General features: G+C 35.4%; 1 protein-coding gene across 1 annotated transcript; it reads right to left on the reverse strand.

Annotated features, from left to right (window-relative positions):
- Nucleotides 1-649: 649 nt before the first annotated feature.
- On the reverse strand, nt 650-15132 carry LOC108735052 (homeobox protein prophet of Pit-1). The gene is made up of 5 exons (XM_018466837.1): nt 14805-15132; nt 7420-7691; nt 4356-4532; nt 2956-3052; nt 650-756 (listed from the first exon to the last, which is right to left on the reverse strand). The coding sequence occupies exons 1-5, from the start codon at nt 15067-15069 to the stop codon at nt 650-652; spliced, it is 918 nt and encodes a 305-aa protein (XP_018322339.1). The 5' UTR covers nt 15070-15132.
- Between the last annotated feature and the right edge of the window lie 6759 nt (nt 15133-21891).

Here is a 21891-nt window from a genome sequence, read left to right on the forward strand (position 1 = left end):
CCTCCACCCGCTTGAAAATATTTTTTTTATTGGATTTTATTTGAATTATAGTGTATGGAAATTGTGAAAATAATCAACTTTCAACCCCCATAACTTTTAATGGGCCGCAAATTTTTTATGGGGTTTTACTCAGGTGTCCACCCTCTTTCGATCCCCCCTACCCTCATTCGATCCCCCTTACCCCCACCCCCATCTAACCGCCATAACTTTTTCTGGGGGTGAGACCGCCACAAACTTTTTATGGTACAGTAGTGGGGGAGACCTCCTATTTCGATCCCACCCAACCAACATCATCTAGACATTTACCCATAATAATTGTTGGTGTAAACTTGACGAGTATTTCACATTTGTCTACTTTTGTTATTTGTAAATTGACATTTACACGAAATTTACAAACAGTTCTATTTACAATTATTAATCATTTTACCGATTACCTAAGAGGAACTTGATAAATAATATCGATATCTATAGATACAATTCTCGTCCGTAATAAATTAACTGCATACATACATTGGCTCGTTGTAAACATATCAAATCTTGCGCTCAACAAATGAAAAAAGGACGAAACGTCGTTCACATAACTATTAACAACAAGAATTTCAATTCACAGAAAAGACGGGCAAAAGATATCGTCCCCAAGTAGCTTTTATTATGTTTGATATTGAAGCATTGGAGCTGCAAGGTTGGGATGATGGGACGAATTCATTCTCAGTGCAGATAAACTCTTGTTGTACCATTCGTCTTCTGCAGACATACCTAATAATAATCACACAAGAATAAACTTTAAACAAATCAACTTCATATAACTCAACACGCCTTGCTTAGTGTAAGACTACGTGACGTTTTTATGGTTATTGCTTTGACCAAATCGAGAGTTTGTGCGAATTATTTCTTGATGAACATCATTGCTAAATTATTTCCCAAGAAAATTCCATTTACTGACCCAGGGGTGATGAAACATTGAATATACACATCAGGGGAAGAAATTAACACGCGGTTTAAGAAATTCGTTACTTTTCCTGCTCGTAGTTGCGCAATATATTACAATATTGTCACGGAATTCTAGGAGTTTTGGGTCAATTATAAACTTGTGGTTTTAATTTAACATTTTTATGAAACTCAGGGTATCTTGGGTTATACGAAACTCAAAATTTACAACGATCTGACCAACTCTTGGTCCATGCGAAAGAAAAACTGGTTACGTTTCTGATCTGAAAGCATTTTTTGATTATTTACCTATTACCATTTTTTAAGTTTATGGAGTTTTTTATACATTACTTTTCGAAGGAAGTCGGTATAGCTTTTGAATAATATTTGTTCAGGGCCGGATTGGTCCGGGGCGCAAAAAATGTGAAAAAAAGAGAAATTTAGTTACATCGCACCCCGGACCAAAATCTTCAGTCCGGCTCTGTATTTGTTTTTAAATCTCAGAATTGCTAAAAAATTAGCCCAAACCATCCGTTATTTAATGCAATATGTGCAATATTTGTTGACTTCTATGTTATGTCTATGTCACGGAAGTGTGAGTGTGTCACAAGAAATAGCATTTTATTTTTTAAAAAAGTTTTGTCCTTTATTTTTTATGAAGAAAATTATAATAAGGTGACTACCTATGGCCTATGGCATGTTGAAGATCGAAATTGCAATCAATATCTCAAAATTCCGATAAATTACTGAACAACAAAAAGACTAGTTATAATAGTAGAGAAGTTAGGTATTACTAATTTGTTATTCTTTTATTTCTGGGATCCTGTGATCTAAGGACATTGCAATACACCACAATAAAGTATTTCCAATCAAAATTCGAAAGGTTATTTTCAAAAAGTAGGTATATGAAAGAAATTATGAGTGCTGTCAGCACAGGGCAAAGTGGTATTACGTAGTTAGTACCAGCAATTTATTATGCTGAAGTGTACGATGTGTTGCATTCCTATTTACAAACAATTGCTTTAAATTTTAATCATTGATTACTATACATCTATTAAAAAACCATAATGGCCGACATCAGTGACAATGCGATAACAATTGAAAAAGAAAGATGGCCGACAACTGCAACAATTAGAAAAGAATGATGGCCGACACTACGTCATAGTGGAGCAATTTCAAACAATTTTTAACACAAAGAAAGTGATTAAACAAATTGTTTGCAAAAGTGAATTTCAACCACTCGTAGCAATGTTGCTAACATTTTTGAGCTCACAGCGACTGATAGGGGGGAATAACTAGTTATAATAATAAGTAGAATTGAAAATAGTTCATCGGCTGAAGCAACTAGAGAGGTTTTGGAGAAATTGTTTCATCAAAGTTGTCCATTGTTTTTTATTTTTTCTCTAATTTCTCGCTATTATATTAAGAACATCTTTTTCTAAATTCCAATTTAGGTAATTAATTGAAATGATGGGTCATTTTAAACGTATTTTTTAAAAGAAAAATGAATAGAGCAAAGTGTAACGGAAATGACGTTTATAAGCTCTAAGATTAGCAACGGCATCTTGAGAACGTTCTATTTCCTGTCGAAGATGAAATTTCGATTTCGGCGGTGGCTTTAGTAGCTAAGTAGTTACCCGATTCCTTAACCTATCTGTAAATGCAACGTCTTACTTCAAATATAAAAATACCACATTGCTGTGATTGGAATTGATTGATTTTGCTATATTCTGCAAGTAAATATTTGTATGTCAAACTAGAACATCACATGACAAAATTACAAAACAACTCACCTGAGAATTTAGTGATCATTTAGCACTAATTTAGTTCTCTAATTAAAAAAATGAAAAATAGTACTAAATTATAGCGTAGGAACACCAAAATTTTAATTGTAGCACTAAATTAACACTAAAAGAGTGCTTAATTTTCATATGAATCGTTTTGCGATTTTATAAAATGGTTGATGCACCAGATTAACACATGCCTGTAGGCTTATAAATCCAGGAATATGTATAAATATAAACTTACCGACTCCATCTTGTCTCATACTGGGCATGGTGGACATATTTGCACTATGGGTCATCGAAAATGATTGACCCATCCCTGGGTAAGAACTTGTTGCCATCTAAAGAAAGCCATCTTATATAAGTCATTATAAATCTCCCTTACTGTAACTGTTATCTCAAGAAATCAGTTTATCTGTGTAAAATTAGATACGTTTATAAACCTGCAAATTTTACTCTATGGACAACTCTCGCGAGAGCGTCCATTTGGAGAGTTTTCAGAAGAAAATGGCGCATAGTTAGCCTTTATGTCAAACATTTGAGCATAACGAAGTATCGGGAACCTTTAGTTTAAATGGTTTATTATTTTATAAAAAAATTATTGTAGTCGATCGTTATTCTAAACTCAGCATCAGTTAATATACCTAATACACCTTGAAATAAAATTAAACATTAAAAATTTTATGTCTCTAAATGCAAATGTTTAGATATCGCATACCTGCTTGGTCGAAATAAGCGACCAGCAGGTATTATTGACTTGCGGCATGTAATATGTATTTAATCAGCAAACCGAGCGTCAAAGAGGATAAATTTGCATCGGTCTGCCATGGCGATGGAAGCGGATATGCAAACTAATCACCTAACCTCTTTGACCTCATCTAATTTGGGCTCTTACTCTTACCGCGCTCGCTTTGCTCTCATTACTTCGAAAAGAACCGGAACAAACTATTTAAATAAATTAGGAAAATGCTTCGGAAACTTTCATTGATATTTCTGTCTATGAATCTACTTAATTATTTTAAAATATTTGAGTGCGAGTAAAGAAAAATAAACTCAAAATTCTTTTATCTAATACAAAATCCAGTCTTTTGAACGCAAGTAGGTATTCGTACAGAAAATAACCTTAAAAGGGTGACTCATAAGTCATAATTCGTGATTAAACAGGATTTAACTTCAACTTCTTCATATATTTTGAGTCAATTTTCGCATTTCTTAAAAACTTCAGCAATCTCCATCTTTAACTATATTTTTAGGTCTACTTCTACCCCTAACTTATATTTCTGCTTCTAGTATGTTTCTAACTAACCCTTCATGCATGTGAAGGTGTCCTACCAATCTATCGTGTTATCTTTATTATTCCCGCACGTGTATGAGCCGTGTGACCAGTCGTTCTGCACCTTTTTTTACTTTATGTAGAATACCTACCGACACACATACGCTACTTCCAGATGACTAATACTAAGTTTATAGCTGATGCTTTTCCTTATCAAAGAAGAACATGAAATTTAAAGTGACGCAAGTTTCTTATTTCGTACTTCTGGTGTGAGATTTGCAACTGTGAAATTTTTGATTGCATACTAATACGATTTGCATAGACTATAGATATGGAAGCATTGTTTGCGTATTAATCAGGGAAGTTCCTACCTGAGGGTATCTGTTGATTGCCGTCGGATGAGGATAGGGTTGGTACCCTCTAGCAGCTCCGGGGTAGATGTTTCGCATCATGGCGCCGTTGCATCCTGGCAGAACCGACGGAGCTAATGCCTTTTGAAGTTGCTTCTCCTGTTTCCGATATTTCGCTCGACGATTTTGAAACCAGACCTGGAAGACCCCGTCTATTGATTTCGGCAATGTAGATAGTAATAAGATAACATTAGAAACAGGATTCTATAAGCAATAACTTTCGCAATATAATCATCAACTTTATCATTATTATAGGGTTGCTAGTTTTGAAGATTTGGACACGCACCTCCACTGTTTCCTATCCTGAGTCAATCAACGTATTTCCCTTAATCTAGAACTTTCCCCGTAGTATCAGATTTGTACTTACGAGTAGAAATCAATGACAAGTGGTGAAAGAGATGAAAAAAAAACAAGTGTCATTTAATTAAATTTAGAACTGATGATCTACCTGAAAATGTACAAGGTTTTGATCAAACCGGAATAGAACAAGAACGGTGTAACTTTTAATTTGTTTAGGAGGGTTTGAGACTTTTTGGATTGGTTCACCTTCCATATTGCACTAGGATTTAGAACCAATTTGGATTCGATCTTGTTAGTATCAGACTTGTGTTTACGAGTAGAAATCAATTACAAGTCGTGAAAGAGATGAAAAAAACAAGTGTCATTTAATTAAATTTAGAATTGAAGATCTACCTGAAAACGTACAAGGTTTTGATCAAACCGGAATAGAACAAGAACGGTGTAACTTTTAATTTGTTTAGAAGGGTTTGAGACTTTTTGGATTGGTTCACCTTCCATATTGCATTGTTATTATTTAATCGTCATTAAATAAACAAGCGAAATTTCGTGGACATAAATGAATGTTTCATCCGATGACCCCTTTGTCATTTGTTAAAGGAATTGTAACTATAAAACTTTTGATGCGCAGATTGAAATTTACGTGGCTGGTACAATATTGGTGTAATTATAGAGAAATAAGTGCTCTTCAGCTTTTGCTTTTGTCCTTTTATTAATTGCTTTTTGATGGTTATTTTTTTTTTTTTGGTATAAACGTTAGGTGTAACGAAAACATAGTTTGACGAGGTGATATTGCGGACAGTGAGAAACGGGGGATGATGAAGCGACGCTGCCGTCGGTTGACTATCTGCCGACATGGTTAGTGGGAGGGGTAATTCCATTACGTATCCATTTGATGGAATCGAGGGCGGCTGCGAAACGTGCTGTCCGTTTTCCACGCGCTCTGATGCTTCCATCGACTGTATCCACTACATGTATGTACTTATATACGTACAGCACTTTTGTATGTGTGTGACTTGATGCATGGACATATTTTTGGATACGTGTGGGTTTTGGTTAAACGAGATATTTCACTTGTATATGTACATATCTATTATGGAACGTGAAGATGGAAATATGTGCCATAAGGGCTTATGATGATTTAGAACGAAATAGATCATTGACTTAATAGTTAAATTCAGGAATTTACTGAAATGGATACCAATTTTAATAATTACCTCGACTAAAGATGAATGAACCAAAATTTTCATTTGTCTGATAACGAATTGCTGAACTTTCCCAAACTAGCTCAGGAAATGGACAATCTTTTGAAGGTTTAGCTTATATGTACATCAAAGATAGTCATGATATAGTGGTAACACTAGCAGTATATCATAATCATCTTTCAGGAGTTAAGCTAAAGGACTGACTGTCTGATTTCTAACGATACATCAAAGATTATCTCATTTCAAACGAAGAAGTTCTTAAAACTATAAATTTTGTAATGGAGCTTCAGAAAGATGATATACATTACTTTTCCCTTGATAATTTTCCAGTTTACTGGATTTTCCCGATGGATTCCATGAAATATATGGAAATTTTCCTCCTGAAGGACTAGGAATACTTATAAACTACAATCGTTACTCCAAGTAAAATATCAAAAAAATAACTAGTATTTAATAAACTAATTCATGAATTCATATACGTTGTCGAAACATGAGGGCCATTCCGTTTTTCTAGAGGTAATCAATTTGCTGAATTTTCCAGAAACAATCCGTCAAATAAATACAAGCTTTGGTGATTAGTTTGCTTGTGTAAAGTAAAAGTATTGTGAACAATCCGATATATTTCAGGATTAACTGGGAAAATGCAACTTAGAATAGCAGAAAGGCCTACTGCTTTCAAACAAAGGAATTACGACGTCTGCAATGGACGATACTGATTTTGGGGTTTCTTTTTTCTTTTTCAAAGTCATATCTGTCTTTGGATGAGTCATTGTAATATTGGGGTGTAGAAGATGACAGTTGTGTCCCCGTTGCTAGCGGTCTAGTGAACTCGCTTAATTCAATCAAAGATCCGGCTGAGTACGCGCGCGGAACCAACCTACCCAACTCTCACCCCCTGGAGGAAAAGGGGATGCGTTTGCCGTCGTTCCGAAGCAAGGAGAAAATAAAGAGAGAAAAGCAGCTCCTTCAAAGAGCTTCGTGCAGTCGTAGTCGACGCTAATGTCTCGGTCCCGGACCGGAAACTTTGCTTTATAAAGAGAAACAGGAGAACAACCCTCGCCAATAGGTGGCAGTTTTTTGTTTCGTGCATTACTACTTGTCGACGAACGAGGGATGGAAGAGAGGGCTTTTTCCGTCAATTAGTGCTTTCCGACAGAAAATCAGAAAGTACGGAGCCATTCCTGTAGCTGATAGGTATCCTACAGGAAAAGTTACCAGTTTTCGAAAAAGCCCATTAGCAACTTTTCTCATTATTCTTCTGCTCAAACCATTATCACTCATGCTCTACTAATATTTTGTGATAACTGAAATACCTCCCTAATAATACAGTTAAGTAACTGGGGGGGAATTGCTGTTCGTTTCACAGTTGTGCCCGATCACTTACAGAACATAATGAGGTTCAAATCCAACTTGAATGAAACATTTCTCTCAAGTTGGATTTGTAATTCCTTTGTGCAAGTTTTTGAGACAATAGTTACTGTGGACTAAAGGTTTGTGCACCTTCTATTTCTTAAATGACTCACCTGTATCCTAGCTTCGTTCAGTTTCGTACTCCTCGCTAATTCTTCTCTGCAGTAGATATCCGGATAATGACTTTTAGCAAACGCTGCTTCTAATTCGGCGAGTTGTTCCTGCGTGAATGTAGTCCGATGTCTTCGTCTGGCAGGTGTTGGACATGAAGCAGTTGTAGGCGTGTGACCGGCATGTTGTGGTCCTCCCGATGGACTCACAGTGCCCAGCGTGTTTCCTGTGCCAGTGGTAACCGGTTCCGGTTTCAGTTTTTTAAAAGCACCATCTGAAAATTAAATGCAAACCATTGACACAACATGGAAGCAGGGATACCTATTATTAAAATAGTATAAAATAGGTAATAGGCATTGGAAGATCAGTTAAATATTGAATGTAAAGCAGCAACGTAGACATCATGGTTGAACTAGGACTTTTTCCTTTTCGGGATCATCTTGTAGGAACTGAGTCTGGTTTTGATCTTCACACTGTGAATAGCTACAGTTTTGATTCTGGAACAGTTCTTGGCTGCAGACAAAACTATTTCGCGGCGGAAAAGGAAAGGTTAGAAGCATTCGAAATGTGGCGTTACAGGCGAATTGATGAGGATACCGTAGATAGAGAAGGTTAGAAATGAAGAGGTATTAGAAATAATAGGAGAACAGAAGACTGTAATGGAAGTCAATAAGAAATAAGTGAGATAGGTTGGCAAGACACCTTCTCAGACATGAAGGACTAGTCAGAGATATATTAAAGTCAAAAACAGTACTTCAGTGGAAGTAGAGGTAGATCTAGATTAGATTACTGTTCATAAATAGTTAAGAATGTGGGATATGTTCTAGTTTTAGGGAAATGCGAAGACTTGATAGGGAGGAGTGGAGGTACGTGTCCAACCAGTCTTAGGACTGACGATATATGATGATGATGATGATAATGGTGATTACATAAAGAATGTAATTTCATGCAAGTAGCAATTTTTGGTGGAGGTGGCAGGTAGAAAATATGTCCCACTATCTTGCCTTTATGTGGACACTTAATCAACTTTAGAACTATAACAAAAATGGTAACAATGGGCACATAAAGAGAGTATAATCTATTCTAAATGATAATCGGTAAATGTAAGATACAAGTACGGTGTAGATGACGTACAGAAATGACTTCTATATATAGATTTAAAAGTTAAAGTAGTTTTCGAGAATGATTTAAAAATGAGGATGACCTACGGCAAGGCGTCGTTCCTTTAAAGAAAAACGTGGTAAGTGGCACGGCGTTAAATTTGAAATCGTTCTATTTTTAAAAACAAATCGGATTAGGGCTGTTGACTGGAACGCTGGCGACGGAGCCAGAAAATTTGCATAAAGAATGCAAACGTCGAAACGCCCGCCGTCTCTCGGTAGGAATCGACACCGACACCGTCGAAAATAACTGTTACGTCCACGAAATAAAGTAGTAGTTGGCGGTGTAACAAGATTGCGTGAGATATTCTTTGTGGCACGCTCTCTCGTGCCAGTAATTGAAATTAGGTTCTTGCTAACTGCATTAATAAACAGTAATGAATTCAATAAGGTTTAGTTGCCGAGAATGTCGTTTAACGCCGTTTGTGTTTACAGGTGCTTCTAAATACAGTCGGTTTCCTTCCTGTTTCGAAATTTTACCACTATTCTATTAATCATGATAGATTATTATTGTAAAACCATAGCGATTGCAACTTTCTGAAAGGACATGCACCTCACTGTTTGTGATTGTCCCTTAATCTAGCCCTTAACTAAGCAGCAGCTTCAGTTGTTTAACTAACTATATCTGGCGTGCTGATGAGAACCAATAAGTCGTGATCGAGACCAAGAACAACAAACATTTTGTCTTTATCTATTTATATTCTATGACAATTAATTTAATTACAATTGTGTATGCCGTAAGGAATGAATTGGTTGATGTTCTGGTAACTAATGAGTTCATTCTCCATGATTTGAATGTTATCCTCTTAGTCTGAAATCTATTGAAATATCTATGATGTAGCGCAGTAAATGCCATCTGTAGCACGATGCTACATTTTAGGATTACGTATTCTCCAACAAGGTCCACTTGTGTGGATATCTACTTGCTGAAAAAGAATCGCGGCGTAGCCAACCTTAACGTGATATGCACGTTAGCTTAATCGAATAAAATAATTCGAAGTGGTCTGTATTCTGTCGACACTGTCAGACGGGGATCGCGATTTCGTATTTTTTTTGGATCTCATCAGCGCGTCCCAGGCAGCTCCGACAGAACACAGACCAACTTTTACCTGCTGTCTTAACAGCGCGTTTTAGAAAATACTACAAATGGCGCAGTAAACGCCATCTGTAGCACGATTCGACAGAATACAGACCATTTCGAATTATTTTATTCGATTAAGCTAACGTGCATATCACGTTGAGGTTGGCTACGCCGGGATTCGTTTTCAGCAAGTAGATATCCACACAAGTGGACCTTGTTGGAGCATACGTAATCCTAAAATGTAGCATCGTNTTGTATACAACAAGGCATATTTCCAACGGATTGGAAGAAGGCTAATGTGGTGGTTATATTAAAGGGACCAGATAGAACCAAGGATGATGTGGCATCTCATCGACCGATTTGTCTGCTGACCTTTATGGGAAAGGGTGTTGGAAAGGCTGTTGGTAAATAGAATTAATAATAAATATGATGATGAATTAAGTGACAAACAGTACGGATGCATTGATGAAGGTAAAAGAAACGGTAAGGAGTTCACGACGGAAATATGTACTGGCATGCTTTGTGGACTTTAAGAGCCCTTTTGATTGGTTAGATTGGAGATATTTACAAGAAAGGATAATTGAATTGGGATGTGAGGAAAGGAACATATAGCTGGATTATTTTATTAATAGGAAAGCTTATATAAAGGGGAAATATGATGAAGTAGGAATAGATATTGGAAGCGGATGCCCGCAAGGTAGTATAGCAGGGCCACTTATGTGGAATTTGGCAATGAAGGTTCTATTAAAGGAATTGGAAGAAGTATGTAAGACTGTTGCTTATGCTGATGATCTGTTACTTATGGTTGATGGAAATAGTAGGAGAGAGATAGAAGGAAAAATGATGAATGGATTAGAAAGGGTAGGAGAGTGGGGTTAGAGTGCTGGAGTAATGTTAAATGATAAAAAAAAAACAGTTATTATGATGTTAAAAGGGAGATTAAGTGGAAACAGACCACCATTGGTGAGGATAGCTAATAGAACAATAGCATATGCTCAGGAAGTTAAATATTTAGGAATATGGACTGGAGAAAGGTTAAACTATAAAATACATATGAGACACTTAAGGAGAAGGATGACTAATGTGGTTGGTTGCCTGAGAAGGGTGACCAGAAGAGATTGGAGATTAAAGGGTAGAAGTCAGAATGATATATGAAGGACTTTTAGTGGCTATTGGAATGTATAGAGAAAGCGTTTGGATTGACATTTTGAAATATGGGATAGGAATAAAGGGAATAAATGTATGTCAGAGGATAGCTCTATATTGTTGTCTGCCGATCTGTATAACTGTATGCACGGAAAGTATGCAAGTGATGATGGGTACTGTAAAGACTACCAGAAATCATTATCGTTTGAACAAGCAAACATTGATAGCGCCCTCGTATATATATATCCCCTGGTTCTTCTTTTAGTCAGTAAGATTTATTATTAGCCTAATAAAGATTATTCTATTACGATTTAAAGTGAATACTTTTATTTACTGGTCGTTCTATATAAATTGCTTTACTAAATAATTAAATTTGTATAAACAGTGAATTAGACTGAACGGGTAGTGTCACCAAGTTTTTACATTATTTAATATTAGTTTAAAGTCGTGTGTTAGAACGATTCATACGAAAAACCAAGAAAAATCGAGGTACGTCCGAAACAAAATTAAATCCTACATTTCGAGACGTAACAGTACACAATGAAAACGACTTCCTCTGTTTAGAAATTAAGGATACTGTTTCAAAACAATAGTTTTTCATTAGAAAGTGTGTAGTGCAATATTCTATGAGGACAGAGCAGTGATGGAAAATGTCATTAACTTCGACGAAAACTGATCGGAACAACATGTAAATTAATTTTGAAATAATTTGTTTAATCTGTGTGAATTATGCTAATTTTATTAGATATGGAACATTACCATTTTCAAATTAATAAAATCAGGGGCATGAATCTTCCATTTCTACCTGTAGGTACATGAGACGTAGAAACTAAAAGTTATTTATCGGTAGTTGTAAAATACAATTTCTTAAATCTATCAAATATCTAATTTAGATCGTTATTTTTTGTATAGAAGCAATAACATACTAAGAATAGTTAAAACAATCACAGTTACTTTGATTTTTATTAGAGTCATTATCAGTTGTTATCTTTCTCTAAATAAAATAGATAATTTTCTGATAGTAGTCGGCGGATAAGAAGTTATTAAGTTCTTACAAGTAGTAGTTACTATAGATGGAAATAATAATTGAATGTAACCAATATCAATTTAGATACAATTAATACTTANCGCGCTGATGAGATTCAAAAAGATCGAAATGGCGATCCGCGTCTGGCAGTTTCGACAGAATACAGACCACTTCGAATTATTTTATTATGTAATAGATACGCATTTCAAAAACTTCTAAGGATTCTTGTTCAGATTTTGTGGACCATTATCTTTCCATCTTTCCATTTGGTGCAATGAATCAGTGACTTTAGCACATTCGTAGAAATAAATAGTGTCAGTCCCCCAGGGCTAATTTGCCACCACCTGCCACCTAGTTCCCGTGCCCACAGGTCTCTAATTTGCAACAAGGAAGAGAAGGGGGTCCTAAAGGTCCATCTCCAGTGGATGCTGCTATACGCATATATGCATGTATGTATATACATGGTGCATCTGGGACTGTAATGAGTGCTTTGGGTGTCGGTAATGAAGTGTCAATTTACCGTACTTAAGAGCACAGCATATGGATAGGGACAATGGTTACGAGCGGACGTCACGGGGGGATGCAAACCCTCGGTTAACACTCAATTTGACATACTGTTCGATGACAAAAAGCACACATGCTCCGTACCAACTCGTTATCTAGTCGTTTCATATTATTTGTTTTGAAAGATCGGCACTGATTTACTACAATAGTATATTGATAGACTTCCGTAATTGGGGAGATGGCAATTAATCTGTAACCGCCCTTCCAGTGGTTTACGCGAGATTAGAAGATTAAGGATTGAAAAGCAGAGATATTATAATGATATTGGCATTACGAGGACCAATTGATATTTGATAAACTGTTAAGATTTTAGTCATACAATCATAAATTAGAAAAGTATTTAATACAAAACGACCTCTATTTTACTGAAGCTACCCAAAATACAGAATTTATAGATTAATTATATGATGAAGGAAACCCCATTGAAAATATATTTAACTAGTACAATTCGCTCAAATTTTCCATATATTCGGATCAACTGATGTCTTTGCTTCAATTTGATTTTCAAAAAATAGGTAGGTACTGTAAAGACTACCAGAAATCATTATTGTTTGAAGAAGCAAACATTGATAGCGCCCTCGTATATATATATCCCCAGGTTCTTCTTTTAGTCAGTAAGATTTATTATTAGCCTAATAAAGATTATTCTATTACGATTTAAAGTGAATACTTTTATTTACTGGTCGTTCTATATAAATTGCTTTACTAAATAATTAAATTTGTATAAACAGTGAAGGGAAGAAAAAGTAGGGAAAGAGCGAATATAAAGATAGGAGACGAAAAATTAGAAGAAGTGGCTGATTTTAGATATCTAGGAAGTCAGATAAGTGAGAATGGAAGGAGTAGTAGGGATATAAAGCAGAGGATAGCGCAAGGTCGTGTCGCCTTTAATAAAAGGAAGTCACTTCTAAGCTCGCGAACCGTTAATTTAGAAATTCGAAAAAGGTTGTTAAAGGTGTATGTTTGGAGCACGGCGTTGTACGGGTGCGAAACATGGACAGTGGGAGCGGCGGAAAAGAAAAGGTTAGAAGCGTTCGAAATGTGGTGTTATAGGCGGATGANTTAATCTGTGTGAATTATGCTAATTTTATTAGATATGGAACATTACCATTTTCAAATTAATAAAATCAGGGGCATGAATCTTCCATTTCTACCTGTAGGTACATGAGACGTAGAAACTAAAAGTTATTTATCGGTAGTTGTAAAATACAATTTCTTAAATCTATCAAATATCTAATTTAGATCGTTATTTTTTGTATAGAAGCAATAACATACTAAGAATAGTTAAAACAATCACAGTTACTTTGATTTTTATTAGAGTCATTATCAGTTGTTATCTTTCTCTAAATAAAATAGATAATTTTCTGATAGTAGTCGGCGGATAAGAAGTTATTAAGTTCTTACAAGTAGTAGTTACTATAGATGGAAATAATAATTGAATGTAACCAATATCAATTTAGATACAATTAATACTTATTCGTGAGTATTTTTTATTTTTTTCCAGTGTTAGAACATCAAAAGTATTTTTATTTGAATTAGAATAACACACAAATCCTTCATGGTTTCAAAAAGTTTTGTTATTTTCAATTCAAGATTAGGTATATTCATTATACGTCGGTAATATGTTCGGTATATTCCTTTAAATTGTGAATTAATATTTGAATTCACATATATATATACTAGAAATAAATATTTTTTTCATTCCTTTTCCGTCGGAATATCCGTAGCGTTTTCCGTATAAGTACCAAAATAGTGACGTAATCAGTTTACGGTGTCAATTCCTATACAAAATTTGCAATAAAAAAACGAGAAGTTTTCGTGAACTTGAATGATTGGTTTCTTTTTCATTTTTTTGTACATGGATCACCAAAATCAACTATCTCATGAGAAGATAACAACCAAGGAAGTGTAAAAATAAAAACTGTCGTTTTAAATTCCAACCTAATCTAATAATCTATCAATTTCGACGGTGAATATAGTCTTAGAATTAATATTTGCTTACGACGAAAAATCTTTTTTTTTGTTGGTTATTAGCAATCTTAATAAGTAACACAGTTTAATGTACACACCGTATTCTCAATGTGTGTAACTGCAGTGCTGTTAAAACTATAGATTTAGCCCAAATGCTTAATAGAAACAATTACAGAATCATTAATGGTTGTCATTCTAAATGAACTATTCAACTATACTATAGACATTTGGACTAAATACGATGGTTTTTCTATTTAAATGAAATTTCTACTGTGTCAATTGAATGATCAGAAGGTGTTTGGTTTCATGAATAGTTACCGCAAGGATTATATTGCGTTTCAGACTTTGATTATTTATTTATAAGAAACTGTTATTACGAAAGCTTCTTCTTACTCATTGCGATCCATAAACAAACACATTTGGAAACAAAGAAATTACCTGTATGATCAGTTAGGCTTCTAGTTCCCGATGGAGGCGTATGAGCAGGTGTATGAACATGGTCATGGGTATGTGGCAGGCTACCATAAATAGAAGCAAAATCTTCCGTCGATGAGCCATTGGTATTGCACTTCCTTCCGTTGTTTTTATCCCCGTTGGCATTCGTCGGTCCATTCATAAGATGTCCGTGATGGTCGTCCAGCAGTCCAGAGACACCCAGAAGGTTTCCAACGCCAACGAGGTTCGGTCTGAGATCGTCCATCATGGATTTTTGCGGACACGCGTTAAAATTGAGCTGTCTGCTGAAGATCGCCGGAAAAATGTTGAATTGCTGCGGTGCGACGTCTTCCGTGGGATTAGAGGTGGACGAGACGGGGGCTGGCGAGATGCCTAACGCCCCCAAATTCGACGAAATGCCCTTGAAATCCAACTTGAGGCTGTTTGCGAACTATTCGACGGTTTTCATGAGTTCGTTTTGGTAAAACGCGTTCGCCGAAACTGAAGAAATGAAACTCGCAGCGGGATGCTGAGATGGACTCGAACAAACAAATGGTAGGTATAATGTTTGTCAGTAAACGCGTTCACAAGAAAAGAAAACAAATCCGGTCGAACGAAAATTTGAATGGGAAAAAATGAGATTCCTTTTGACACATCTAATTGACGCGGACCTTTGTTTGTATGGTTCACTAATAATCGATTCAAGTTTGATACCGTTAATATCAGTGACTAATTGAATTAAATTTTGGAATAGAGACAACAGGGATCCAAATCTGACTAGCTTATGCCTAAGCCAAACGGCAAGTGACTATAACAATATTAACTCTGATAGTGTTGTTCTGTTATCTGCTAGCTTTAACCAGTAAGGGAACCGAAAACCGCGTCTGTTTCGATCTCTTTTTCATTGCCAGTCGGGGTAGGGTTCTCCTCGTCTGGGCTCGTCGTTGAAGCAGAGATATCTCGTAGCTTGAGGGGTAGCTTTCGAAAGCCAATGGGGGCGCTTTGCCGTGCCAACGTGAATCATGATTGGGGGATAGTTTTCTCACCCCGTAGCAACCCCAATGAGATTCCGTCAACGGCAAAATGGTGGAAATAGCCGGGAGACACGCGTTCGATTTTTATGTTTTGATGCGCTACGAGTTGGTCGTTTTTTGGATATCATGAAGTGCCGCGTTTTAAAACATCATGCTTTTATTTCACAGTGTAAATACACCTACCTATACCGTTTAGTTATACATGTATTGTAAACTTTGAATGGAAGTTTAATTACATTACCTGCTGCTATTAAATGGTATCCATTTCCACCAAGAAAATCTGAGGAATTTTTCCGAAAGTTATTTTACGAATTTTGTGATTACTTCTCTCGAAAAAAAAATGTGGTTAAATCACTCTAGGAAAAAAGCTACTGTTATATTGAAGTTTTAAGATTTATTATCATTGTGGGGGTTGGATAATAATCTTCTAACTAATCGTCACCATCGACTAAATGTTTTTTGACGAAGTAGTTCAACTGTGTTGGAGTTAAAACAGAAGATAATGGAGGAAATAGGATCAATTCCGCAATTTTACATTGTTTAGTACAAGAAACAATTGTTTTAAAGCCTCTGTATTTAAAAGTTATAAAATAAAATGCATTGATAATGTAAAAAATTAAGAACTTACTTATGATGAAGATTTTAAAGAAAGAAGAATGAAGATTACGCAGGTCAACGAAATCAAGGGTAGTTAGGTATTAAAAAGGAAAAAAACAAAGAGATAAACATAATGTACGCCATAAAGTCCAAATCTGCCTTCAGAATTGCCAAAGCATTTTAAAATTATTAGATATTCCAATTTCAAATTACAAAAATTGTAATTTTTTACTTTTTAAAAGGCCACATCGAGAGAGTAGCCATTTTCGAGAACTTACCTATTGTTGCTGAATTATTATCTATTCTCATTGAGACTTTCAAATATATTTTGAATCCAAAATATAAAATATTTGATATTAGAATATTTTAAATAAAATTTTCATTATTTTTGGGTAGTTATACTGATAGAGCCAATAAAGTTGAATTCCTCTTCAAAACACATTACATCAGAAACGATTTACCCCCTTTGTATCTTTTATTTTGAACCCAATTTATTCTTCGGTGACCTACTCAAATGTGGCTCCAGAAAAGCTCTACCGCGTTGAGCCAATTACTCTAAATTAGTATCTTTCGAATTTTTAAAAGTTTAGGTGTATACTTATCAAATTGTTATATGTTGGGGTAATTCTATTAATCAATGATAAAAGTAAAACAAAAAGAAAACATCGAAGACGTATCAACATTATTAAAGACAATACAACTGTAGGGATATGTATACAGGGGCAAAAGATGAGTATGCTTACATTTGCAGATGATATAGTAGTATTAGCATCTAGCAAGGAGGAGTTAGAGATAGCTTTAAATGAAATGGAAGTGGTATTGGCAAAACAGTATTGTATGAAAATAAAAAGAAGTAAAACGAAAATACTGGTATGTAAGGGAAGAAAAAGTAGGGAAAGAGACGAAAGTGGCTGATTTTAGATATCTAGGAAGTCAAATAAGTCAGGACGGAAGGAGTAGTAGTGATATAAAGCAGAGAATAGCGCAGGGCCGAGTCATCTTCAATAAAAAGAAGTCACTTCTATTCTCGCAAACGATTAATTTAGAAATTCGAAAAAGATTGCTAAAGGTGTATGTTTGGAGCACGGCGTTGTACGGGTGCGAAACATGGACAGTAGGAGCGGCGGAAAAAAAAGGTTAGAAGCGTTTGAAATGTGGTGTTATAGGCGGATGATGAGGAAACCGTAGATAGAAAAGGTTAGAAATGAAGAGATATTTGAAAGAATAGGAGAACAGAGGATTCTATGGAAGTCAATAAAAAATAGGCGAGATAGGTGGGTAGGTAGTTCCAGTCAGAGACATATTACAGGCAGAAACAGGAGTTATGAGGAGTAGAGGTAGACCTAGATTAAATTATTGTTCACAAATAGTTAAGGATGTGGATGTTCTAGTTTTAGAGAAATTCGAAGATTAGCTTAGGATAGAAAAAAGTGGAGATGCGTGTCGAACCAGTCTCAGGACTGATGACCTTATGATGATGATGATGAATTAAGTTGTCATATAAATTTTGAGTTCAAAAATAAATTTCATGTGCATGAAACGGTAGGCTGAACACACGGTGCCTACATCCAAATTTGTCCTTAAATGAGAATTCACCTACGTATGTAATAGGATTTATTCGAACGATAGATGCCTTGAATATCATTAAAACTTTCAATGTTGTAATGTATACATATATGTATATATACCCTTTTCATGTTCACTTTAAACTTTGTCGTATCCTAGCATTTAAAGTCATTTGACTACGCGATAGTTGTACAAAAATAGATGCGTCTAGAAGTACATATATATAGTGGAAATATTTTCAACAAATTCTTAATTTCTGGAAATAAAAAGCAAGTAATGTGTGAATATAAAGAAAGGAAACGAAACATTAAAAAAATCCCTGATTTTTTGGATCTAGAAAGTCAGATAATTCAGGATATAAGGAGCAGTAGGATATGAAACAAAGGATATTACAGGATAAGTCGCCTTTAACAAAAGCAGTCACTTCTATTCTCGCGAACGATTAATTTAGAAGAAGATTGTTAAAGGCGTTAATGTCAGTCATTAAAATGATGATGAGTATCAGAACGGTACAAAAGGGAAAGATTATATGAAATCCATAATCCACCAAGAAAATTTTAAATAATATTTAACCGAAATGTAAACAATTGTCTATTTTAAATGGCTTGCAGATATACATTATATTTTCACCATTTTCAAAACGACAGCTTCACTTCAATTTTCTTTCAGTGCTCTCAGACAATTTTTAAATGAAAGATATTCCGAGTAGATGAATGCATTAGAATAATTAATAAAAATGATTAATTTCTGTTGTTCGCTACCCTACGCAAATCCTCCGTTATTGTAACTTTGACGCATGAGTTTCAGCACGTGTCGACGCTTTTTGACACGTGTTCTAGCAGCGAGGAAAAGGAAGATGCTGTATACGGCAAATTATTGGGTGCCGCCCTCGACCCATTCAGCCAATTTGCTAACCAATAATCAACTAATCAACGAAAATCGTTTGACAAAAGACGTGCACCTCTGCCCAGTCAAAATATTGACTCCAACAATATATTGTCACCCCTAAAAATTATATGGTTCCAACTTGATGTTGTCAACTGTTTGTTAATAAATATGGGTGCAACATAAAATAGTCACACGCTTTTCATTGACATCTTTTGTTGAATTGTTCTGGTGTTAGAGTAAAAAAGAAATTTTTTCCTGTTTATTGATAAATTTAAGTCATCAATGTAATTATTAGGACAAAAACTGACCGAGCGGCATGGCCTAGAGGTCTAGATCATTGCTGTATTAATGAGAGTTGTTAATAACAACTAGCCTTTCAGATGACATGGTGTGTGCATATTTTATTTATTTTTCTTGTCGTTTTCCTACCCTATCAGCTTAAGTCCTCAAATCCTCTCTCTTGGTCTAACTCACAGTCCATCCAATGTTCCCACCACTACTTTAGATTGTCCTTGATACTTCGTATAATGACGTCACAGTGATGCTCTGCCGTACCCTCATTTTCTTCACATAAACTAAAAAGTTTTTTGGTACACCTTTCGGCCACTATCTAATTTCATTTTTTTCAATTCCTGCCCAGAACTTAGCTGATACAGTTCTTATGTTTCCACTTCGTAAATTAAAGTTATGCTTATCTCTACCTTCTAGGTATCTCCTTATTCTTTTTCCTTTTTCTTCTTCGAACTGCTCTAATTTTTTAATTTTTTTCACCCTTCAGTTATATTTTCCCCTACATTTCTTCTTTCATTCTTAATTCCCTTATATGTAATATCTTCTAATATGACCACAGTTAAATTTGCTCTCTATTGTATCCATTTCCTTTTTTTCCAATCTGTATATGATTTTTTGTATTTATTCAAACGTAGGTACGTGTTCCTTTTTGTATTTTTTTGTCGTATATTTCCTGAATCTTATTGAAGATACTATCTCAATCTTCTCTATCGCTACTTCCTCTTATATGATTATTAACGCTTCTATCTGTTTTTTTTTCTGTGTACCAGTATAGATATTAATAAAATGGTTAGGTAAGTGAGAATTATGCTTAACTCCATCTCGAGTTTCTTGATTACAGAGAATTTACATCGTATTTACATAATTATTTAACATATGTTAAAGTTCCAATTCTGGTATTTGATAAGATTTCGAAACATATCTACAAATATTACCTCTGCCCTTAACATGTGCTAAGCTATCTATAGTTCGTAGGTACGAGATGTGCCATGTTTTTTTTTTCGGTGTTGTTTCCTATACAAACTCGTCAAAAGGACTTATAAAACGGATGCCGTTGCACTTAATCCATTTTCCGTACAAAAGATGTGTGCTTTGGCTGTTTACGTAAAGCCGAGTAATAAACTGCTTTAAAATGTGTAGAAGGTACCCACACGTAGGTACGTGTATGTATGCGGGTGGGTAATGGCAACAGTAACACAAAGTGAGAGGAGAACGCGAAGATGGCAAAGCATCACTTCGTCATGGTAATGGAAGCAACCTCATATGTATCAAGTCAGCAAAGCTGCGAAACACAGTGGTATAGTTGGGGCAATCAAAACTGGCAAAATCCACAATTAATTATCTGTGTTTCTTTCTTGTTTCCATTTGGAACTGTAGTCGTTTGTTGCGTTTTCAACACGTCCTTCTTCAGTTAGAAGATGCTAAATGAGTAGTACAGAAAAAGTGAAAAGAGATAACCTAATAACAGTAAACGGTGCAGCGGTTAGAGGTTGGTCAGATACGCAAAAGATCAGGGTCCGTTTTATAACTGTCTGGTTGGAATTATATCTTTAAATAAGCATCTTTGCTTTTCTAAATTCCTGAGAATGTTGAATTTTCTTTAAAGACCAATGCTGGCAACATGCTCAAATTTTGTTCTCTTTCTTTTTCTGTTAAACATCAACCGGTATAATGTTATTCCTTTTTCTTTATTAGTGTCCGCTGCAATTCCTAGCTGGCATCTCTTTTCTATGTTTACGATATTCCTTATAGCGTCTGTCGTGAGTAAAAGTAGACGGTCAGCAACCGCTGTAGTCGTTAGTAAATCGAAAAAAAAAGTAAATGCGACAGTTTTATTGCGGACTATGTCAACCTTGAACGTCCCAACTATAAAAACAAACCCTATAAATTTATCTGAACCACTAGGTGTGGACTGCAATCATAGACTTAGAGAATGGACTGAGTAATACCCCCATGAAATAGACCATTCACTAGGAAAAGAGAAGACGATCGTGAGACCAATACCTGTCTCTTTCCCTCTTTCTTTACCTCATTCTTCCAATCCTGCAAAACTGTGACGCAGAGCAATCAAAATTCTAGAAAAATGACAACTATTGACCCCACGACCATTTTCTCTATCTCTCTCACACACATTTTTGCCTGTATTTACTTTATGGCTAGATAGAGAATGCGAACCCGTCGTAAAAATCTCTTTTTAGGAGAAGAGGGTTCTTTGATAAACGTAGTTTTCTCTGTAGAATAAACGAATGAACCTAACCTACCCTAACCCAACCTAATATGGTCGTATATACAAAATTATCTGTCCTAACACATAATAATTGCTAGTAGGACAATTTCATTATTCCTATAATGGAAAATGAAAAATTCCCTATTTACGTAAAAGGTATTTCGAGCAAACATAATCAAGTGCAATGTACAGTAAGACAATCAAACCTTAAGGCCTTACCATGTCCTTCATCTTCCCCTTCCTGTCTTTTAAATGTAGAACCCTAAAAATGCCCTGTAAAATCCGAATGCATTAATTCACAGTTTGCGAATAGTATTTACCAAAAAATACAGACTACTTCGAATTATTTTATTCGATTAAGCTAACGTGCGTATCACGTTGAGGTTGGCTACGCCGGGATTCGTTTTCAGCAAGTAGATATCCACACAAGTGGACCTTGTTGGAGCATACGTAATCCTAAAATGTAGCATCGTGCTACAGATGGCGT

This window comes from Agrilus planipennis, unplaced genomic scaffold, assembly GCF_000699045.2.
Source record: "Agrilus planipennis isolate EAB-ADULT unplaced genomic scaffold, Apla_2.0 scaffold20, whole genome shotgun sequence".
Classification (NCBI taxonomy): Eukaryota; Metazoa; Arthropoda; class Insecta; order Coleoptera; family Buprestidae; genus Agrilus; species Agrilus planipennis.

Bases quoted from the DNA above. Each gene is read 5' to 3' on its own strand.
- LOC108735052 (XM_018466837.1), bottom strand. From the start codon at position 15,069: ATGATGGACGATCTCAGACCGAACCTCGTTGGCGTTGGAAACCTTCTG. The intron at 4,533-7,419 runs GTGAGTCATTTA...GGGGTCTTCCAG, and splicing joins TGAACGAAGCTAGGATACAG to GTCTGGTTTCAAAATCGTCG. The intron at 3,053-4,355 runs GTAGGAACTTCC...GGCTTTCTTTAG, and splicing joins CAATCAACAGATACCCTCAG to ATGGCAACAAGTTCTTACCC.